Genomic DNA, 19,047 nt, shown 5'->3' on the forward strand with positions numbered 1-19,047 from the left:
GCCCTTCAAACAGCCGTACTTCCCGGTCCCAAAGAGTAGAAAAACGGTGAGATCATCGAAAGTTTACGGCCGTGAACCCAACACTCGAATTGATTGGATATTTGAGAGGATATGTAAACCTTGGAAGTATACCTTGAAATTGGGCATCGTGTAGGAAAGTAGTAAATGAAATTGGCATCGTATAGGAGATGTCATGACAACATTGAATTCTGTACATACAAGGGAACGCCTCCCGATACATGAAACTTGACCAGATAATAGATTTTCCCTCCAAAGTTTTCCCACCTTCACCTCCTAACTTTCCGACAAGCCTTGAAGACCTTGGGAACTGTCCAAGATTCCGTAATGGATTACCCTTTCTATGACCCCAGATCACAACCATCGGGCTTCTCGCTCTATGGCCTGCCTACCCCCGACCAACCCCATGTCCAACCAGACACATTCGCCCCTTTGGTACGTCCTTTGTCCCCCTCCTTCAAGAACTTATCGCTAATAGACTACAATAATTACCAGAACTTCCCTAACTTTGACCCCTCATTCCCCGTCGATCCCTCCTTTGTTCCGCCACCACATTCACCGCCAGAATCAGTCAAGCACTCTGCTTCCAGCGATGCCACCAATAGTCAGCATACACGCCCCACCTCATACGACGGCGATGAAGCTCAATTCGCCGACCCAACCTTAGGAAGGAGTAGCAGCGAGGAAAAGGAATCAGCGCCCGGGCAAAGCAAGCGCAAGGCACAGAACCGAGCAGCGTATGTGATATATCAAACCCGGTCAGAGCCATCCATCCATATAAAGCAAGCGCTAATGAGTCCCACTCGCTACACAGTCAACGAGCATTTCGAGAGCGAAAAGAACAGCACGTCCGCGATCTCGAAGAAAAAGTAAACAGCCTCGAAGGTGCATCCAACACCTTACAAGCCGACAACGAACGTCTGAAGCGCGAGCTAGCCCGGTTCACAACCGAGAATGAAATCCTGCGCGCGACATCACAACACGCCAACCGCGTACATGTCAGCGCAAACGCGACTCCCGAGCCAACCGTCACAGGGCCAATGAAGTACTACCCCACAGACTTTCATGCCACCTTCATGGCCGACGGCTCTGGCACATCTCAGAGCACAAACCACCGTCTCGCCGTGTGTCCCATTACTGGTGACAGGCTGCTGGATGCGGGTGCGACGTGGGACCTTATTCAGAAACATGAACTGTTTCAGCGCGGCCAGCTTGATATCGGTGATGTCACGGACCGTTTGAAGAATATGGCGCAGTGTGATGGACAGGGTCCTGCTTTTAAAGAGGGTCAGATTCTTAAGATTATTGAGGAGAGTGCGGCTGTTGGTCGTGATGAGTTGATCTGATGATTTCTCTGTGGTATCTTTTTCTATTCTTTCGGGTACCGCTGAGATGGTTATGATTTGATGTTGTTTGGCGTTGGGATTGATGGGATCAATACGATGAACAGCGGTAGCATTTGATTCGTTGATAATTCGGTATATATGTGATTTGATTCTGCTTAGGAGCACTTGAATTTTGGCTTTACGATTTATTGATATTAAGCGTCGATATTCACACCATAGTTGTCATTATGAACCCCAGATTGGCCTATCTACATGACAAACTACAGATGTAGATATAGTAGTAGACATAGGTAACTCAATTCAAATCGAGGCCGACAAGCGCGTTATGTCTTACAACATCAATCTCTTGGCTTTTGCCGACATGGAAAGGGCGTCATCATCTTTTTGGATATGTTCGTAATATACACACAAGCCAGATCATAAAATATTCGCAGTAATGGTCAATCGCAAGGAAATCAATCCCAGTCATCATCATAATCTTCAATGTTCAGGTCATCGTCTTTCTTGTAGTCGTCCTCATCATCATGCTTCTTCAGACGAACATCACTCTCCTTCAAGGCACCAATCTCCACGAGCAGATGCTCAATATCTATGCACTTGATCAGTATATAGTCCATATGTATTCCTGCCTTGAACAGAACTTACCTTCAACCTTGGTCCGGGGACCATTCAACTGTTGGAGCGTAATAAGCTGCTTCTTGATCTCGGTATCCTTGTAAGCCAAGATTGTGGGCGTGTTCTTCTCCGGATACCCCTCAATACACATGTCGGCACGAATCTCACAGAACTTGATATCGCCAAATTTGGCAGCAACCTGTCGCCAGAGCTCTGTCAACACGCGCGATTCGACGTTCCCGCCCATCGATGTGAGGTTAACTAGTACAAAAGCACTGTTCGATGCCTCTGTCACCTCACGGGCATAATCGACTTTCTGAAGTGGGAAGACCTGGTTGAAGAGGCTGGTTTGTTGGAGGGTGGAGAGCTCGGCGAGTCGTTTTTGCCTGTTTGATTGGTATCGTGAGCAAAGGGGGATTTTTTTAAGTATACCAACTATTAGATAACAGGCTTACCGATAGATCTCGAGAAACTCTTCATCTTCATCCTCTTCCAGTGCGTCCAGCTCGTCAAGGTCCTTGTCCTCAAGCCGGTTCTCGTGCGCCCTGTGCTGTGCGGCGATCAGGGCCTCTTGGATCAGAGGTTCGGGGTCTTTGGGCTTCTCGGGTATAATGCCATGTTGGCGGAGGATATCGTTCCTATACAATATGGTTAGCACACTATTTGGTCTATACATCATTGCCGACGGCGGGGGTATGTGCAAGTAATAGGGCTTACCACTCGGTATCCTCCTTGGGGTCGACTTCAACCTGCATGGTGAATCAAAATGATCAAAGATGTATAGATCAAGTTCAATTCAAGCGAAATATGGAGAGAATGAGGGGAGTTGGAGGGACAAATGCGCTGCCTTCGATCGTGATGCCACCTGTTTGCAGTGTTTGGTTCGGGCCAAACACACGGAAGGCCACCTTCAACTTGTCCATAGTTGGCAGTTCTGAGCTTTGAGGGTTCCAGATTCATTACCACCTCATTTACCTCAATTATATCCTCCTTTTTTCCTCCGATTTACCCTCGTTAAGCCTTCATTCCTGCGTGGTTATGCAAATGCTGTAGTCGCCTACACCGCCCTGCCCTGCCTCTGTGTACTCGACCCGTGTCCCAATTGCACCAACTCCACCTTTCTAATACGACAGCAACCACTCATTGCTGGTGCAATACCAGCTGCTGGGCAAGATGAGTTACATGAAGAAAAACGAAGATGAGGACCAGGTCATGATCAAGCTTGATCGGACCTCCGTTTTCCAAGATGGTGTGCAATCAACAATACCCCCTGGCGCCTCCATGCGCTGCACATATTCAATGCTGACGGGATAATTCTCCTAGCACGTCTATTCAATTCCTCTCCTATCTCGCCGCGAACATGCCGAACGTTACTCACCAAGATCGCTGTCCTCATGTTCACCGGGGAGCAGTTCCCTACGAATGAAGCCACCACCCTCTTCTTTGGAATCTCTAAGCTGTTCCAGAACAAAGACCCGTCATTGCGGCAGATGGTGTACTTGATCTTGAAGGAGCTGGCTGGCACCGCCGAAGATGTGATCATGTCGACCAGTATCATCATGAAGGACACTGCGGTGGGAAGCGATGTTTTGTACCGGGCTAATGCCATCAGAGCGCTCTGCCGCATTATCGATGTAGGTCGCCGGTCGCGAGGACTTCAATGCTTGAGGGGATTTGCTGACAATTGCAAAAGGGTTCCACAGTACAGGGTATCGAGCGACTTATCAAGACCGCCATTGTTGACAAGACCCCCTCTGTCTCCTCCGCGGCCTTGGTCTCTTCTTACCACCTCCTCCCGATTGCGCGCGATGTTGTCCGGAGATGGCAGAGCGAAACACAGGAAGCGGCCTCGTCATCGAAATCATCAACCGGGTTCCTTGGTTTCTCCTCGAGCTCACAGAGCCACGCCATCTCCAACTCGAATTTCATGACACAGTACCATGCCATCGGTCTTTTGTATCAGATGCGCTCGCACGACCGCATGTCTTTGGTCAAGATGGTACAGCAGTACGGTGCTGCAGGTGTGGTGAAGAGCCCGGCTGCTCTGGTTTTGTTGGTACGTCTGGCGGCCAAATTGGCTGAGGAGGACCAAGGTCTCCGGAAACCCATGATGCAGATGTTGGATGGCTGGCTCCGCCACAAGCATGAGATGGTCAACTTCGAGGCAGCAAAGGCTATTTGCGATATGCGCGATGTCACCGACGCCGAGGCAACGCAGGCAGTTCACGTTCTCCAGCTCTTCCTGTCCTCTCCCCGCTCGATCACCAAGTTCGCTGCCATCCGTATCCTACACAACTTCGCCTCTTTCAAGCCACACGTCGTCAATGTCTGCAACCCTGATATGGAATCTCTCATCTCCAACTCGAACCGCTCTATTGCCACGTTCGCCATTACGACATTGCTTAAGACCGGCAACGAAGCTAGCGTTGACCGTCTGATGAAGCAAATCTCGGGCTTCATGGCCGATATTACCGACGAGTTCAAGGTCACTATTGTTGAGGCCATTCGCACTTTGTGTTTGAAGTTCCCCAGCAAGCAGGCCGGTATGCTCGTTTTCTTGAGTGGCATCCTACGGGACGAGGGTGGATACGAGTTCAAGCGTACTGTTGTTGAGAGCATGTTCGATTTGATCAAGTTCGTTCCGGAAAGCAAGGAAGATGCGCTTGCCCACCTCTGCGAGTTCATTGAGGACTGCGAGTTCACCAAGCTCTCGGTCAGAATCCTGCACCTGCTTGGTTCTGAGGGTCCTAAAACTACCTCTCCCACCAAGTATATCCGCTACATCTACAACCGTGTCGTATTGGAGAACGCCATCGTACGCGCCGCTGCTGTCACCGCATTGGCCAAGTTTGGTGTTGGCCAGAAGGACCCTGAAGTCAAGTCTAGTGTTCATGTTCTCCTCACCCGTTGTCTTGATGACACCGACGACGAGGTGCGAGACCGTGCTGCCCTTAACCTGCGTCTTATGGGCGAAGAGGATGAGTCGGCGAGCGCTTTCATTAAGAACGGTAAGATCTTTTTCATGACTGGCAATAATAGATTTACTAATGGTTCTAGACTCAATGTATTCCCTTTCCACCTTTGAACACCAGCTCGTCATGTACGTGACGTCTGGTGATAAGGAGACCTTTGCTGCTGCCTTCGATGTTGCCACCATTCCGGTTGTCTCACACGAGCAAGCCCTGGCTGAAGAGAGGACCAAGAAGCTTACCTCGGCCACTCCCACTCTCAAGGCCCCTTCAGCCGGACCCCCGAAGGGCAAGGCCGCCGGCGGTATGGCCGAAGCGGCCAGCGCCTCTGCCACCCAGAAATACGCAGAGCAACTTCTGCAATACCCCGACATCAAGGCGTACGGTATTTTGCTCAAGTCTTCTGCGCCTGTCGAGCTTTCCGAGAGCGAAACCGAATATGTTGTTACCGCCGTCAAGCACATTTTCAAGGAACACATCGTGGTGCAATATGATATCAAGAACACACTTCCAGATACCGTTCTCGAGAATGTCACTGTGGTTGCCACACCAGAGGAAGAGGACGTCTTGGAGGACGACTTTATCATTCCTGCCCCCAAGCTACCCACAGACCAGCCTGGTGTTGTCTACGTTGCTTTCAAGAAGCTTACCGGCGAGAGCAGCGTCCCCGTCACCTCCTTCACAAACATCCTCAAGTTCACCAGCAAAGAAATCGACCCTACAAGCGGCGAGCCTGAGGACAGTGGCTACGACGATGAGTACCAGGTAGAGGACCTCGAGCTGACAGGCGGCGACTATGTCATCCCGACATTCGCCGGCAGCTTCGACCACGTATGGGAGCAGACCGGTGCCAACGGCGAGGAGGAAAGCGAAACCCTGCAGCTCAGCAACATGAAGGGTATCAACGGTACGTATAGCTCCTGTCTATCATTCTCCCCTATAAATTCTCATACTGACTATCCCAACAGATGCCACGGAACAACTGATCTCAGCGCTATCTCTGCAGCCCCTCGAGGGCACCGACGTCGCCCTCAACAGCAGCACACACACTCTCAAGCTGTTTGGCAAGACCGTCTCCGGCGGCCGTGTCGCTTCTCTAATCAAGATGGCCTACTCCAGCAAGGCTGGTGTCACTACCAAGATCACCGTCCGGGCAGAAGAGGAGGGCGTTGCCGCCGCTGTCATTGCTTCTGTGTCTTAATCCCTCTGTCTGCTTTTCTTTTTGTCGTTACGTGCTTAATCCTGGTTGGGGGGACAAGAGCGTGTGTCTTTTTTTCATGTGTCTTGGTTCGTTAGATTGCGTCGTCCACCCCTCAAAACTTGTCAATGCAACTTTTCATCCAAATATCATATCATATGTATGCATACTATTGGTGTTTCTAGTGTCTCTCCTCCCTTCGTAGTGTAGTAGCTACTGGGGTATAGACCCCGGGCTCGTAAGCTTGGATTTTTAACGCTACCTAGCCGTTGTTTAAGTCAGAGTAGGCAAGGCCATAAGGTTCCAAACTTCGAAGGTTGCAAGTTTGCTTTATATTAGTCACAGTATGATATCACTGCCAAAGCAAAACATGTATGTATAGTTGAAATAAAAGTAAAGTATTTTGTTTTTATATGCTTGTAATGTTATGAAATAGTCCCACGGAGTGTAAAATCAAGGACGCAGACGCTGAGGGTCGCGGGGGAACAGCGAAGCCAAACGGACGTTAGGCAAGCCAAGGAAGAACATAACAATACGGTTGAGACCGAGACCACCACCAGCGTGAGGGGCACAACCCTGGCGGAAAGCGTTGAGGTAATCCTCGAAGCCCTCCTGGTTAGGCTCAAGACCCTTAGCGCGCATAGACTCCTCCAACTCCTTGATATCGTTGATACGCTGGGCACCGGACATGATCTCCTCTCCACGCATGAAGAAGTCGTACGAGTTAGAGAAGCGCTTGTCGTTGGGGTCGGCCTTGGTGTAGAAGGGACGGACAGACATGGGGAACTTGTCGAGGACGTAGAAGTCGGTGTCGTACTTCTCGCGGATGATCTGGCCGAGTTGCTTCTCCATCGCGGTGGAGAAGTCGTTCTCGAAGTTCTCTTGCTCGGTGACGTCGACGCCGGCTTCCTTAAGAAGGGCGACTCCATCCATGTAGTTCATGCGTAGGGCCTTGCCGTCCTTGGGGAGCTTGAAGTCGCCGGCCTTGGGGTAGGACTTCTGGATGGTGGCGATCTGAGATGCGTAGCGCTCCTTGAGCTGGGTGAGGATGAAGACGAGGAGGTCTTCGGCGAACTCGAGAACCTCGTGGTAGTGGCCGCGGAAAGTCTTCTCGAAATCGAGACCGGAGAACTGTAGGCCATGTTAGAATAATCTGTTCTTGCCTATTTGAGTAAATATATCAGTAGATGCATACCTCAGTCAAGTGGCGGTGGGTGTTGCTGTCCTCCGCACGGAAAACGGGGGCGATCTCGAAGACGTTCTCCATATCACCGGCGATACACATCTGCTTGTAGAGCTGGGGACTCTGGGCCAAGTAGGCGTTGCGCTTGAAGTACTTGACCTCGAAGACACCGCTACCACCTTCCGTGGCGGCACCGACCAGTTTGGGTGTGGAGATCCACCGAGAGCCACTCTTAATCATATACTCAGCGAAAAGCTCGGAAACACCGCTAGAAATCCAGGTGATGGCCTGGCTGGTCTCGGTTTGCAGGTCGAGGACCCGGTTGTCGAGGCGGGTTTTGAGAGTGACGATGGGAGCACCTTCCGCGTCAACCTGGGCACCCTCCTCAGTGTTCTCTGGGGGAGGGCGCTCAGCATCTTTGACTTGCATGGGAAGCATCTGCGCAGCCTCGGAGATCATGTAGACCTTGCGGATGTGGATCTCGAGGTGGCTGATGGATGCGGACGAGATGGGGATCTCGGGCTTCTTCACAATACCGGTGACCTGCACGATCGAGTTGACGTTCAATCCACCGGTGTACTTGATCATCTGTCGCGAGATGGGCTCCGCGGCGGCAATGACGGCCTGAACCTTTTGTCCCTGCTGGCGCAGCATCAAGAATGCAAGCTTAGCACTCTGCACACGTGCATTGTCCACACGCGCCACAATTGTCACTTCCTTCTCGTAGTGTTCCTCAGAGAGTTCACTGAATCGGGTGGAGGGGACGACGTCCTCGGTCTCTGGGAGGGCACCGTATAGATCCTTGGCCGTGTCGTTGGCTTCCTGGGAGGCGGCCTGGGCCTTTTCTTGTGCCGCGCGTGCCGCAGCCTTCTCCGCCTTGGCCTTATCCTTTGCGGCCTTCTTTAGAGCGTTCTTGCTTGCGTTCTTGGTCTCGCCTTCCGCGGCGGGAGCGGAGGCATCCTGGGCCTCGGGCTTGGGACGGTGGGGCAATTCGGAGTCGGCCATGGTGCTGCGAGGTTAATTAGAGGGTGAAATTGTTGGGTTGGGAGCAGTGGATCCTACCTCAATGATTTTCTATCCTGAGAAATTTGCAGGACTTAATACAGCAGGCTGATTGTAAGTAGAGCTGCAGAGAAAAGTGTTCCGTTGACTCACCCCGCCGAATAATCAAGCCCTAAGAGGGGTAGGCGGTGTGGGGACTTGGGCGCATATCTAAACTCTACCAGCTTGACTGTATACATACATGCATCCATGCATGTAATCTGTTATTCGAACGTTTATTATCACTTCAGAGCTTGAATAAAATGCATTAGGCACACTTACGTGGGTTGATGCTGGTAGCTATCTAGAATTAACGCACATAAAACATACAATTGACTCCATATTCATGCTGATCCTTATATCAATATAGAGTGTCTAGTGTCCCTTAACACTCAAGCAGCAGGCCAGTTCGAGCTCTTCAGTGCCCATTGAACACCTTTGTGCACATTGTCGGCAATTGTCTGAGGAATCCAAGCAGGCTCTCCGCCACTGTATACCCCAGTGCGGACAAGGATCGAGTGCCAGCTACTACCAATTTCACTGCGATAGGAGTTGGCGCCTCTAATATCCGACTCTGGATTATCACCGACCATGTATACTCTTTCCAGGGGTGTGTGCTCTGCAGGGCTTCCAAATGTTCTCAGTCGGTTCCGAAGCAATTGACGCTCTGCAAACTCGTAGGTGGGTTGATAAGGCTTGCCGATCACAGTCTTCTTCAGCTCAATGCCCTTTCTGGGGCCACCTGTAGTTGCAGCCCAAATGCCCTCAAGTGCTTCTCGGAATCCGCCCTGGCCAAGACGGGGCAAGGGGTATGCGGCGGCCCACCACAGATCTGGGTTAGAGAAATATAGACGGGGTTGGCCATCCTGCTGGTAACCATGGTTGGGCAGATCAATTCGGCCGTTCTTTTCAGACAAAGTGCCCATACGTCCTTGCGACGAGAGGAGGAGGTCCATAATAACCTGGGTGTCTAATGCCCAATCACGAGGGTCATTGAACACAAAGACGGCGTCGATCTTCAAAGTCTTCGATGGGTCATTGAGGTCAATGGGGCTCGGAAGCGGTCGGGCAAAAGTCTTATAATAGTCGCTGAAGTTCTTCGAGAACGGCCAGACAGCGGGGTTGGCCATGAGAATATCTGCAGGGGTGATAACATTCTTGAATCCATACCTATCACCATCGCTTAGCGTATACCATTAGAAAAGAGGAAGGTGTCCTTGACATACTGTTCTGCCACGCGCCGACAGTTATCCCCATCGCCTCCGGCCACTAACACACACTTGTGTTCCAGAGCGCTCGACTCGTCCCATCCCTTAACTAGCTCAGCGAAGGGCGAGTGACTCTGCACAATATCCGTAGCATCCAGTGGGATCCCTAATTTCTCGCTAATTTCTGTGACGCGCTCTGTCTCGTGTTTACCACCGCCGTTTGTGAGCAGAAGAAAGGGGATGCCTTGCTCCTTCAGGAGCGCCAGCGAGTCGGCGGCACCTGGTATAGGTTTCGATGCACGGAGGAGGACGCCATCAATGCTGTAGCATGTTAGAACAACATCGAGTGGATTGTGTTCGCTGGTCAAGACTCACTCAAATGCAAATGCGAAGTTGGGGACCGGTCGAGAACTGGCTGTCTGGATAGCTCGGTGGTTGATTATTCTACGAGAAGAGATATATTGGCGTTGCAATAGGCCAAATGACCGCCAAAGGGTTTGCGATCTCATTGTGGTAGTGGCCAGGTGAGCCTGGGGAATGTGTACAGAAGGAAATGTACGTCATTGCCGGGTTCCCGTGCGGCCAGATGTTTCCCCGTGGAATTTCCATTTCCCCACTCTCCACACTTGCAACTCTCAAACTTCTACTCCGTACTCCGTACACTTCCCTTTGATTTGAAGATTTAAAAACAGGCACGAGGATTTTGAATCAAATAGTGTTATTGCTTCATAAATTCTATTTTACAGGTTGTGCTATTGTGTATCGCTCAAAAAAATAGCTGCTGGGGCAGTAACATGACTCAAAAGGCTGATTTGATGTAAACTAGACTGCCCAGGTGCATGAGAATCCATGAATGCTTAGAAAGGTGGCTCTCTATCCATTACAACGAGACCCAAGTCAGATAAAGAATTGAGTTCCTCCTCAGGACACTTGTCAATGTTCTTCCACACAAACTTGTCAATGATGGTATGTGATGCTTCAGGTATTACCCCAAGACAGCCAGGGCTGATACCAAGATAGCACACCTGAGGAAGATTCATATCCAGGGCCTTGCAAATAAGATCAGGATGAATCATAATCCAATGCTCGTCATCTGCTTCCGTGAGCTCCAGCTCACGCATCGACGTTGGAGAACCGATTGACGCAGGAGGAAGGAATAAATAGAAAAACAGATCAACAGGTATCCGAAGAGACTTCAAAGCAATGAGTCCTGATAAGATCTCAGATGGCCTCTCGTCAAACATATGGCGGTTGATACGGTGAATGGTCAATTGAATAAGCGTAGTGCAGATCTGGTCGTTGATAAGGATCTGTTCCAAGACAGAAGTGCTCAGATCCTCGCAACGATAAAGTGACAACGATGTCAAGTTGGCAGGCCACCTGAAAGAAGGCATTTTCTCAACATTAAATTGCCCGCCAACCTGGAGATGTGTCAGATTGGGTGGCCAATCTCCACTGGAACCGTCGTCCGTGATGAACGCTGAAGATGGAAGCTCGAGGGATTGCAGTTTGTCGAGGCCGCTGATGGCTTTCTTGATAGCAGAAAGCGGAATTGGCTCAGCTACCAAGTCAAGACAAAGATAGGAAAGCTCTTTGCACTTTGATAAGGGCGCAAGGCTGTTGATCCTATGGAGAGAGGTTAGCTTAAAGTTGGATGGTATGTTCTGATAGCCAGTATTTACTCACGAAAAAGAGATCCTCGGAGCAGCAAAAGTTTTCAGGTTCTTCTTCACTCGACCTAGAAGTCGCGCCGTCAGGCTATTAGAGCTGTGATGTACCAATCCCTCGAGGTCCAGGACCTGAACGAGCGATCCCAGATCCACTTTTCGTTCTCGGGAGCGAATTGGCGGGCACACGGTGTTGGTAAAAAGCGAGAAGCTATTTCCTTTCCAAAGGTAAGGTTCGCGGTAGAGAAATTCGATGCCAGCAGAGTACCACTGACGAGAGACCGCACAGAACCTTTGAAGCGTGACTTGAAAAGATGGAATATCGTTACACCAATCATCAAAAATGAATTTGGCGATATGTATTAAGATCTCTGTAGGGAGGTACACATATCGCCGAGAAGTCATGACTTCGGAGGAATCGTCCAGCTTTGGCATTTTGCAAGTCAAATAAACAAGATTTTGTTTTAAATAGACATCGCAAAGCACCAATGTGTCTGAAATATTATGTGTGATGTTTCGTGACAATCAGGGATTAAAACGACGACGAAAAGGCAACAGAGAGACCGAACCGCTTCCGAGAGAGGCAAAGAGACAGCTCATCTCAAGTGAAGCGGGATTGATTGTTAGGCCAAATTTGTTGAGAAGTGAAGCAGAAATGACTGTCAGTTGAGACCAGTAAAAAAAAGGTCCAAGGAGAGGGCGTGGGGGATAAATGATAAAAAAGGCATGAGGGGTGAAATTGAATACTTGAAGATGTTAAATGATAGGCCTGTGGAGGGACAGAACGGCCAAAGGTTAAATGCCTGACTTTTCAGGCTTCATAACTTATTATGCCTGTATTATTGACCGCTTTTGACACCGCTCTATACCGTGATTCCTCAAAATTGAACATCCCACAAATCATCGGTTTTTTCGAATCCCAGCGTTGAAAACTACCCCGGACCGCACAAAATACCTCCTCGGATTTGGTCGGTCGCAACAGCTTTAACGCCGAGAGATAGGTATATACGGATATTTGTATAGCGGGAATAGCTTTAGTATAGCTTCAACGCCGAGAAGTAGGTGTATATAGGGATTTGTATAGCGGGAATAGCTTTAGTATAGCTTCAACGCCGAGAAGTAGGTATATATAGGGATTTGTATAGCGGGAATAGCTTTAGTATAGAGATTTGGTCGGTCGCAACAGCTTCAACGCCAAGAAGTAGGAATATACGGAGATTATATAGCGGGAGTAGCTTCATTCTTTTGAAAAGTGTCAACTGCGACACTGAATTCTGCTATATATTCTGCCGGTATAGAAATTTTTGTCCTTTTTTTTTGCCACCACCATATAATTCTAGTTTATAATCGTGGCACGGCCTACCACCACCCTGTGTTGGTGGGCCTCACCAGATAGCAAATTTTCAGCGGATAACAAATTTCCAAATTAAGTATCTTTTGTATGGCAACTTCATACAAAAGGTACATAAACATAATTATAACCTCAACTCTCTAAACGAGCAGACTAGTTTAAGAAAAATTAAATAGGCAGGTTATTAAAATAAATCGGGCTTGACGGATCTACTACTATAATTAATTCTAAATATATAGTATGGAAGTGTAGGAAACTTTTCAGAAATCACCATATATAAGAATTTGTATGTAAAACATTAACCATTCTCTTACTCCACACATGCATTATAAAATTTACTAGAATTATTACTAAGTAATTGAGGCCTTATTTACACTATGTATATCTTCCTATATTTCCCTAACTATTTTGAGGGTTGAGAAAATTGGGGTTATGACTATATCGTGTTTATGTACCCTTTGTATGAAGTTGCCATACAAAAGATACTTAATTTGGAAATTTGTTATCCGCTGAAAATTTGCTATCTGGTGAGGCCTGTTGTAGTAAAAATATCCTGCCTGATTCCTGGCCCCCGTGCACGTTTTTATCCTCGATCACTACTACTAATTTAATCCTATCTATATGTATATACGAAGTCTAATATGACAAAGTGACTTAATTTTTAGTCGTTTACATACAAATTGTAGGTATCTACCAGCATTATATAGGTTGTTTGAGACGAAGGCGGTGTATGGAACTGGAAGGCGGTGTGGAGTGCGGGTGTCCCATTACTGAAAGGTGGGTCGGATTACAGCGAGGGACGCTAGAAGAGAGGTAAGGCACGTGATGTACGTCACGTGACTACAACACTGCCGATGACGATCCTCATCTTTTTTGCCTGGCAGATGCAGGTCCCCGCCTTCTATAAACAAGTATTTTACACCGCCTTGGATTTGCTTGCATACATGGACATATGGACATGTCAATGTTAGATTTAGGATTATAATCCCTAGTTAACTATATATAGGACAGTCTCTCGTATTAAGTATACTTTTTGCGCCTTTGTATGTTGTATACACCTGAAAAAGACCACCAGAAAGACCACCAAAAAGACATAAGCGGCCGATTATTCTTGTAGCTGAATAAACACAGAAATATTAATCTTAAACAAGTAGATGATATTTATTATCCTATGAATGTCTTATCACATTAAGGAAATAGGTGGGTCAAGTCCATATTTGTTGCGAGGTCTCTAGACTGGTTTGCAGATTGGCCCAAGCTTCTTCGATTCTACCACCTTCACCTCACTATGCCCGACAAGAGAAAAGCCACAATGTCGCCCCCTCCCTTGAAGCGTCCTCGGATATCTTATGATGACGATGAAGATGACGAATCTTCGACGGCATCTTATGAGCGTCCCCGTCATGATCCCCTCTATGGCATGAAGAGCGCATTCCCGGGTTTGGATGAAGGAGGCGATGAATTGCCGTACGATGACCCGGAGGATGGATTTGAATACCTACGCATGGTTCGGTATGCCTAACCTTGGATCTAAAGAGATTTTGCTTTGCCCCCTAAACGATGCCGAGACTTTCCCAGTTCTTCGCATGTCCTGGTTCAAGTCTGAACTAATTTTTGCTCGATAGATCCGAAGCAAACTCACTACCGGTCCTTTTTCTGCGCCTACTCAGACCACCGACCCTTTGAATCTAGCATCGAACACGCACCGTGATCTGAAGCAACTCGAACCAAATAACCTTCCTCTACCAGCAGGCTTTTACGAGGACGAAGCCTACATTGCTCCTGCGGAGGATGTGGACGAAAACAAGGCCGTGCATTCCCCTTCAAAGCTCGATGAACTCTACCCCGAGACACAAAATTCCTACAACAAGCTTCTCAGGCGTCGATTCCTCCACTTGCGATCGACCTTACGACGCAATCCACCCGCTGGGACTATCGACACCCTTGACGATGACCACCCTATCAGTCTCCCCCGAAAGGCCGGATCTGCGCATAGAATATGGCGGCGGCTTTTGGTCACGGTAGAACCACGCATGGTTCAGCTGGCAAGCATGGACATGGACAGCGTGTTAGAAGTGCTGGAAATACTAGCACGGATGATGTCTGATATTGTGCGGGGCGATGACACACAGCGCGTACGGCGCATTGGAGCCTGGGCATGGGGCTTGTTGGGGAGGTGCCGTGAGGTTGGACAACTTTCTACCCGAGAGGTGGGAGTTATCCGGAATCTAGGCAAACGAGCCGTGATAATTTTGCGCAAGGTGGAAGAGCTAGAGAACGACGAGTATGAGGGGGATGTCGATTCCTCTGTGGCAGACCGACCAAAGGAGGAAACCCAGCAGGGTAACCTTGTCGAGTGTGAGAAAGATACCAAGGAAAAAGCTCAGCAGGGATCTACGGCCCAGGATGAGGAAGCGACCAAGCCGGAAACCCAGTCAGAACCTACGGCCCAAGGCGGGGGAGAGGCCAAAGAAGAGGCTCAGCCGGAAACTACAGCTCAGAATGAGGAGGAAAGTAAGCAAGCAGAATTGCCGGAGGCTGCAGAAGCGCAAGACTCTAGCATGTCTGATGCATCGCTTGAAGAATCCGAGTTGGAGGCAGCCAAGGCACATTTGCAAGATCGGCTGCAAAACATTTCCGACTCTGCCAAGACACCTGCAAACTGCGATAATGAAGAAGAGAAAGCAGAAGAGAAAGAGGAGGGAGAAGAAGACGACGATTGGTCGATACAGACCCATGCACTGCTCGACATGATCATCACGGTTGTTGGTGAGTTCTTTGGCCAGCGGGATCTGTTGCAGGAACGAGAGATCTGGGATTAAATGGATTTGATTTGCATGTATGAGATACCCATTGCTACTTAATATTAATTCCGTGTTACAACGTGCCAATGTCTTGTGTTGTCTTGTGTTCTATACGTAGTGCCTGATCATAGGGCATATCGGATGCCTGAGATTCTGTTAGGATTGCATGGTTCTTATTGGAATTGGATAGTACTAGATGCTAGCTAGCTAAGAGGGCCTTGTCGCGTGGTCCAAGCCACGCGATGGCAACAGTTACTAGAGTAAATGGCAGTTCACGAACTACTTCGACCCGAGAAACTCAACTTGATACTAGCCCGGACCGTTAAGGGGAATGTGCATACTAGATCTCTAATAGATGGAATAGATTATAGGTCAATGGTGGTACGGTTCTTTGTAGAACTATCTCAGTTAACAATACACAGAAAATTAAAGAAGCATCCGGGGAAGATGGGAAGTGAGCCCGATAGCAACTAGAACATATGTTGTATCAGAATAACTTCTCAGTGATTTTAAGAAAATCATTAGCGTTGATAAGGATATCATGTTCCCCTGGCCTTGGAGGTCGGTCGTAAAAAGCAACGAATGGGATACTTAACAGGGCCCCGACAACATTGTTAGGCTGGACGTAGACCTCCAGCGCTGAGTATGGCTGCTGGGTGGAAATTCAATAGTATCCTACTTCGGCCAACCTTGGAAGGGTAATCGTGGCACGTGATTGGATGAGATTCCTACATATTTATGTAAGCTCTCGTCGAAATTGAAGCGAGAAATTACAGACACATATCTGTTTGCACTTGTTCTGTAGGTAAATTGCGATTGGTCTCGAGGAAAGGGAGAGAAAATCGGGGGTTCCGGGGCTCTGTAGGTAATCCGACCTGGTGACTTCAGGACCCCTAGGGACTTCTCACGATCTCAAAGAGCAAGGATCGAAGATGAAGAAGGATCACTATGATGCAAATTTGTTCCTCTAGATGATAGATAGTCTTTGGTTGATCTTGTGATGTCTTTCCTATGGAACTAAAGTTGAATAGTTATTGTTAGGAAGGCAGGGGCACTGGTCTAAGCTTTCCAAAGTTTGCGTCATGCCCCCCCCCCGGCAGTTCTTCACCTCTTTGTCTTCCTCAACTTATAAGAAAAATGCCATTTTTATTCCAATTCTCTAATCAAAATGGCACCAACCGTTGAAATAGCGATCCCGAATACTACCCTCTCAAACACCTCCCCGCCATACACCGTTTATCACATCACCCTCCGCCTCCCGCTCCGCTCCTTCACGGTCCCCAAACGCTACTCGGACTTTGCAACCTTCCACACCACCCTCATCACCCAAACGAATGCCCCTCCACCAGCTCCCTTACCTTCAAAAACCTGGTTTTCGAAAACCGTCTCGAATGATCGATTGCGTGAAGACCGCCGCCGTGGCTTAGAGGAATACCTTCGCGCGATCAACGAGTCCGAAGATGGGCGCTGGCGCACCTCGCCCGCATGGCGTGCATTCCTCAACCTCCCCACCGCAGTCGCATCAACGGGCACCGGATCGACAACTACCTCCACCCGACTCCACGCCGCCATCACAGATCCCGCCGCTACAAACGCACCCATCACAGACCCGACGTTATGGCTCGACTACTATCGCGACATGAAGAGCCACCTCCATGATGCACGACTACAACTATCTCGCAGAGACCAGGAGACCACCCCACAGAAGCAACACGAAAGCTCTGCACAGGCGAAGGGCAGTCTTGTCCGTGCGGGGACCATGATCACCACTCTGGATGATGGACTGAAGAATCTAGGACGTGGAGATAAGGGCTCTGAGTCACAGACAACGTCCAGTCTCGGTGGAGGCGAGATCCGTCGACGAAAAGACCTGCTCATTAATGCGCGCAAGGAAAAAGACGGCCTGGAGGATCTCATGCATGCTATGGCAACCAAGAGCCGGCTTGACCATACTGTCGCATCCATCCAAGATAAAGGAGCTTTGATCAATGCTGGGAATGGCGCTGGAGAGGCCTCTAGTGGGCGTAAGACGCCGGCGCGGACGGGCAGGGTCCTTGGCAAAGAGACAGAGCAGACTCGAGAACTTGACAACGATGGTGTGCTGCAGTTGCAGAGGCAGATGATGCAGAGTCAGGATGGTAATGTGAATGAGTTGAGGAAGGTCATTATTCGACAGAGGGAACTCGGCACGCAGATTAATGAGGAGCTCGAGGTGCAGAATGATCTGCTGAGGTTGGCGGATGAGGAGGCTGATATGTTCGTTTACGCCCTTTTTCCACATTTTCCACTTGTTTCAGTCTGGTTTACTAACGATATGTCTAGATTGAAAGCCAAGATGGACATTGGAAGGAAAAGGATTGGAAAGATCTCATGATCTTGACTGTGGATGTTTTCCATTGAGCGTAGAGCATTTCTTCTATCTATACCTTTGAGCGGGTCTTTCCAGCATAATTTAAGTCAATTTATCTGCAAACGGCATGTTGATATTATGTATGAATCTTCATCTACTTGCATGGACACATTTTTGCCCAGTAATGATTCCCTAGAATGGGTAGGAGGTACAGATTCCCATTCTCAGTCGCTGCATTCCGGGCTCGGTCAAACCTATCCTTCAACTCCTTCAAGTGGGTCTCTTTCCAATCAATTGCGTTCAGCATGAGTTCGACGACTGCTTTATCGCCCCGTTTCATGGATGTTATGAATGGGACATTATAAGGTCCTACCATCTTGCGCTCATATTCAACTATTCTCCTAGGAGGACAGTCATCCGAGGTCCAGGCATTGAGACTGGCAATTGATGGTCCATTCCTGAATGGTCACTCGGAAAGAGCATGTGGATTCCTCGTCCTTGTGACGAATGCACTCCAGTGGTCATGCTTCGCGAAGGGATCTGCACCACTCTCCAGCAAGAGCCGTACCTCTGCTTGATCGAAAGCCCACTCCGTTTTGACATTGGCATACATTATTGGATTGCCCGGTACAGGGAGTCAGGCCAGACAATCACCGTTCCTCAATAGCAGCACCATGGGCTAGGAGCATAGCACTTGAAATTGAGTTAAGCCTATACGGGAGGTGGATCCCAACCGCTTTATCAACCATGGTTACGAAGAGCATGATTTCCCGAAGTCACTTTTGACCCACGACGGCATAGTTTGGAGACGCAGATTCGTTGACTAAAGTGGAGCTTGCATAGAATGTGGATCGCATGGTCCATCCTCTGTCGGGGCATGGTGGAGAGTGAGGTAAGTTCTGACAGTTTAGTTAGTTAGTCTAGCCCGAAGGAAAACTGAAGTCAATAAACGAAGCAACCCCCAAATTTCGGTAGTGTACTCTCTATTTATTTGCTAGGTAATTTCACCACATATCATTATTCATAGTATATGCTAAATGATGATTGAAGCAGGATCTGTTGCCTTGAACATCATGGTTCCTTTCACGCTGATACGTTCGCTCCGGGCCCTCGTCCTACATTATATAACGTAATTTATCACGTATTCATGAAGCCGATCGCCACCGAATTGCTCTTGTTGCTCCCAAAAGCACTTCTTTTGTACACTCCAGTGAGGCAGGCTATCATGACATTCACACTTTGAGCGGGGCGGAACCACCCGAGTGAATGGCCGGTCAATAGGGGTTACATACTAAGG

General features: G+C 48.8%; 9 protein-coding genes across 9 annotated transcripts; 4 read left to right on the plus strand and 5 right to left on the minus strand.

Moving 5' to 3' along the window:
* Positions 1-345: 345 nt before the first annotated feature.
* rsmA (putative bZIP transcription factor (Fcr3)) lies at positions 346-1,364 on the plus strand (the record flags this gene model as incomplete). The annotated part of the gene is made up of 3 exons (XM_057216918.1): positions 346-453; positions 514-755; positions 833-1,364. 3 exons carry the CDS (start codon positions 346-348, stop codon positions 1,362-1,364), a joined length of 882 nt encoding a protein of 293 aa, XP_057078801.1.
* Positions 1,365-1,819: 455 nt separating this feature from the next.
* N7516_004199 (uncharacterized protein) lies at positions 1,820-2,734 on the minus strand (the record flags this gene model as incomplete). The annotated part of the gene is made up of 4 exons (XM_057216919.1): positions 1,820-1,953; positions 2,010-2,365; positions 2,435-2,617; positions 2,697-2,734. The coding sequence occupies 4 exons, from the start codon at positions 2,732-2,734 to the stop codon at positions 1,820-1,822; spliced, it is 711 nt and encodes a 236-aa protein (XP_057078802.1).
* A 418-nt stretch (positions 2,735-3,152) lies between these two features.
* Positions 3,153-6,149, plus strand: N7516_004200 (coatomer subunit gamma; the record flags this gene model as incomplete). The annotated part of the gene is made up of 5 exons (XM_057216920.1): positions 3,153-3,228; positions 3,303-3,613; positions 3,673-4,987; positions 5,037-5,855; positions 5,917-6,149. The coding sequence occupies 5 exons, from the start codon at positions 3,153-3,155 to the stop codon at positions 6,147-6,149; spliced, it is 2,754 nt and encodes a 917-aa protein (XP_057078803.1).
* A 450-nt stretch (positions 6,150-6,599) lies between these two features.
* Positions 6,600-8,334, minus strand: dps1 (putative aspartyl-tRNA synthetase Dps1; the record flags this gene model as incomplete). Its single annotated transcript, XM_057216921.1, has 2 exons — positions 6,600-7,277; positions 7,342-8,334. The coding sequence occupies 2 exons, from the start codon at positions 8,332-8,334 to the stop codon at positions 6,600-6,602; spliced, it is 1,671 nt and encodes a 556-aa protein (XP_057078804.1).
* Positions 8,335-8,762: 428 nt separating this feature from the next.
* On the minus strand, positions 8,763-10,087 carry N7516_004202 (putative HAD superfamily hydrolase; the record flags this gene model as incomplete). The annotated part of the gene is made up of 3 exons (XM_057216922.1): positions 8,763-9,540; positions 9,597-9,899; positions 9,954-10,087. The coding sequence occupies 3 exons, from the start codon at positions 10,085-10,087 to the stop codon at positions 8,763-8,765; spliced, it is 1,215 nt and encodes a 404-aa protein (XP_057078805.1).
* Positions 10,088-10,435: 348 nt separating this feature from the next.
* On the minus strand, positions 10,436-11,680 carry N7516_004203 (F-box domain protein; the record flags this gene model as incomplete). The annotated part of the gene is made up of 2 exons (XM_057216923.1): positions 10,436-11,204; positions 11,265-11,680. The coding sequence occupies 2 exons, from the start codon at positions 11,678-11,680 to the stop codon at positions 10,436-10,438; spliced, it is 1,185 nt and encodes a 394-aa protein (XP_057078806.1).
* A 2,204-nt stretch (positions 11,681-13,884) lies between these two features.
* N7516_004204 (SIP1 domain-containing protein) lies at positions 13,885-15,418 on the plus strand (the record flags this gene model as incomplete). The annotated part of the gene is made up of 2 exons (XM_057216924.1): positions 13,885-14,103; positions 14,222-15,418. The coding sequence occupies 2 exons, from the start codon at positions 13,885-13,887 to the stop codon at positions 15,416-15,418; spliced, it is 1,416 nt and encodes a 471-aa protein (XP_057078807.1).
* Positions 15,419-16,568: 1,150 nt separating this feature from the next.
* On the plus strand, positions 16,569-17,774 carry N7516_004205 (Qc-SNARE protein; the record flags this gene model as incomplete). The annotated part of the gene is made up of 2 exons (XM_057216925.1): positions 16,569-17,656; positions 17,723-17,774. The coding sequence occupies 2 exons, from the start codon at positions 16,569-16,571 to the stop codon at positions 17,772-17,774; spliced, it is 1,140 nt and encodes a 379-aa protein (XP_057078808.1).
* A 130-nt stretch (positions 17,775-17,904) lies between these two features.
* On the minus strand, positions 17,905-18,363 carry N7516_004206 (uncharacterized protein; the record flags this gene model as incomplete). Its single annotated transcript, XM_057216926.1, is given in 2 exon segments — positions 17,905-18,208; positions 18,221-18,363. The coding sequence occupies 2 exon segments, from the start codon at positions 18,361-18,363 to the stop codon at positions 17,905-17,907; spliced, it is 447 nt and encodes a 148-aa protein (XP_057078809.1).
* Positions 18,364-19,047: the final 684 nt, after the last annotated feature.

The sequence above is a fragment of the Penicillium verrucosum genome, assembly GCF_028828655.1.
Source record: "Penicillium verrucosum strain IBT 35672 chromosome Unknown utg000001l_segment0_segment0, whole genome shotgun sequence".
NCBI lineage: Eukaryota > Fungi > Ascomycota > Eurotiomycetes > Eurotiales > Aspergillaceae > Penicillium > Penicillium verrucosum.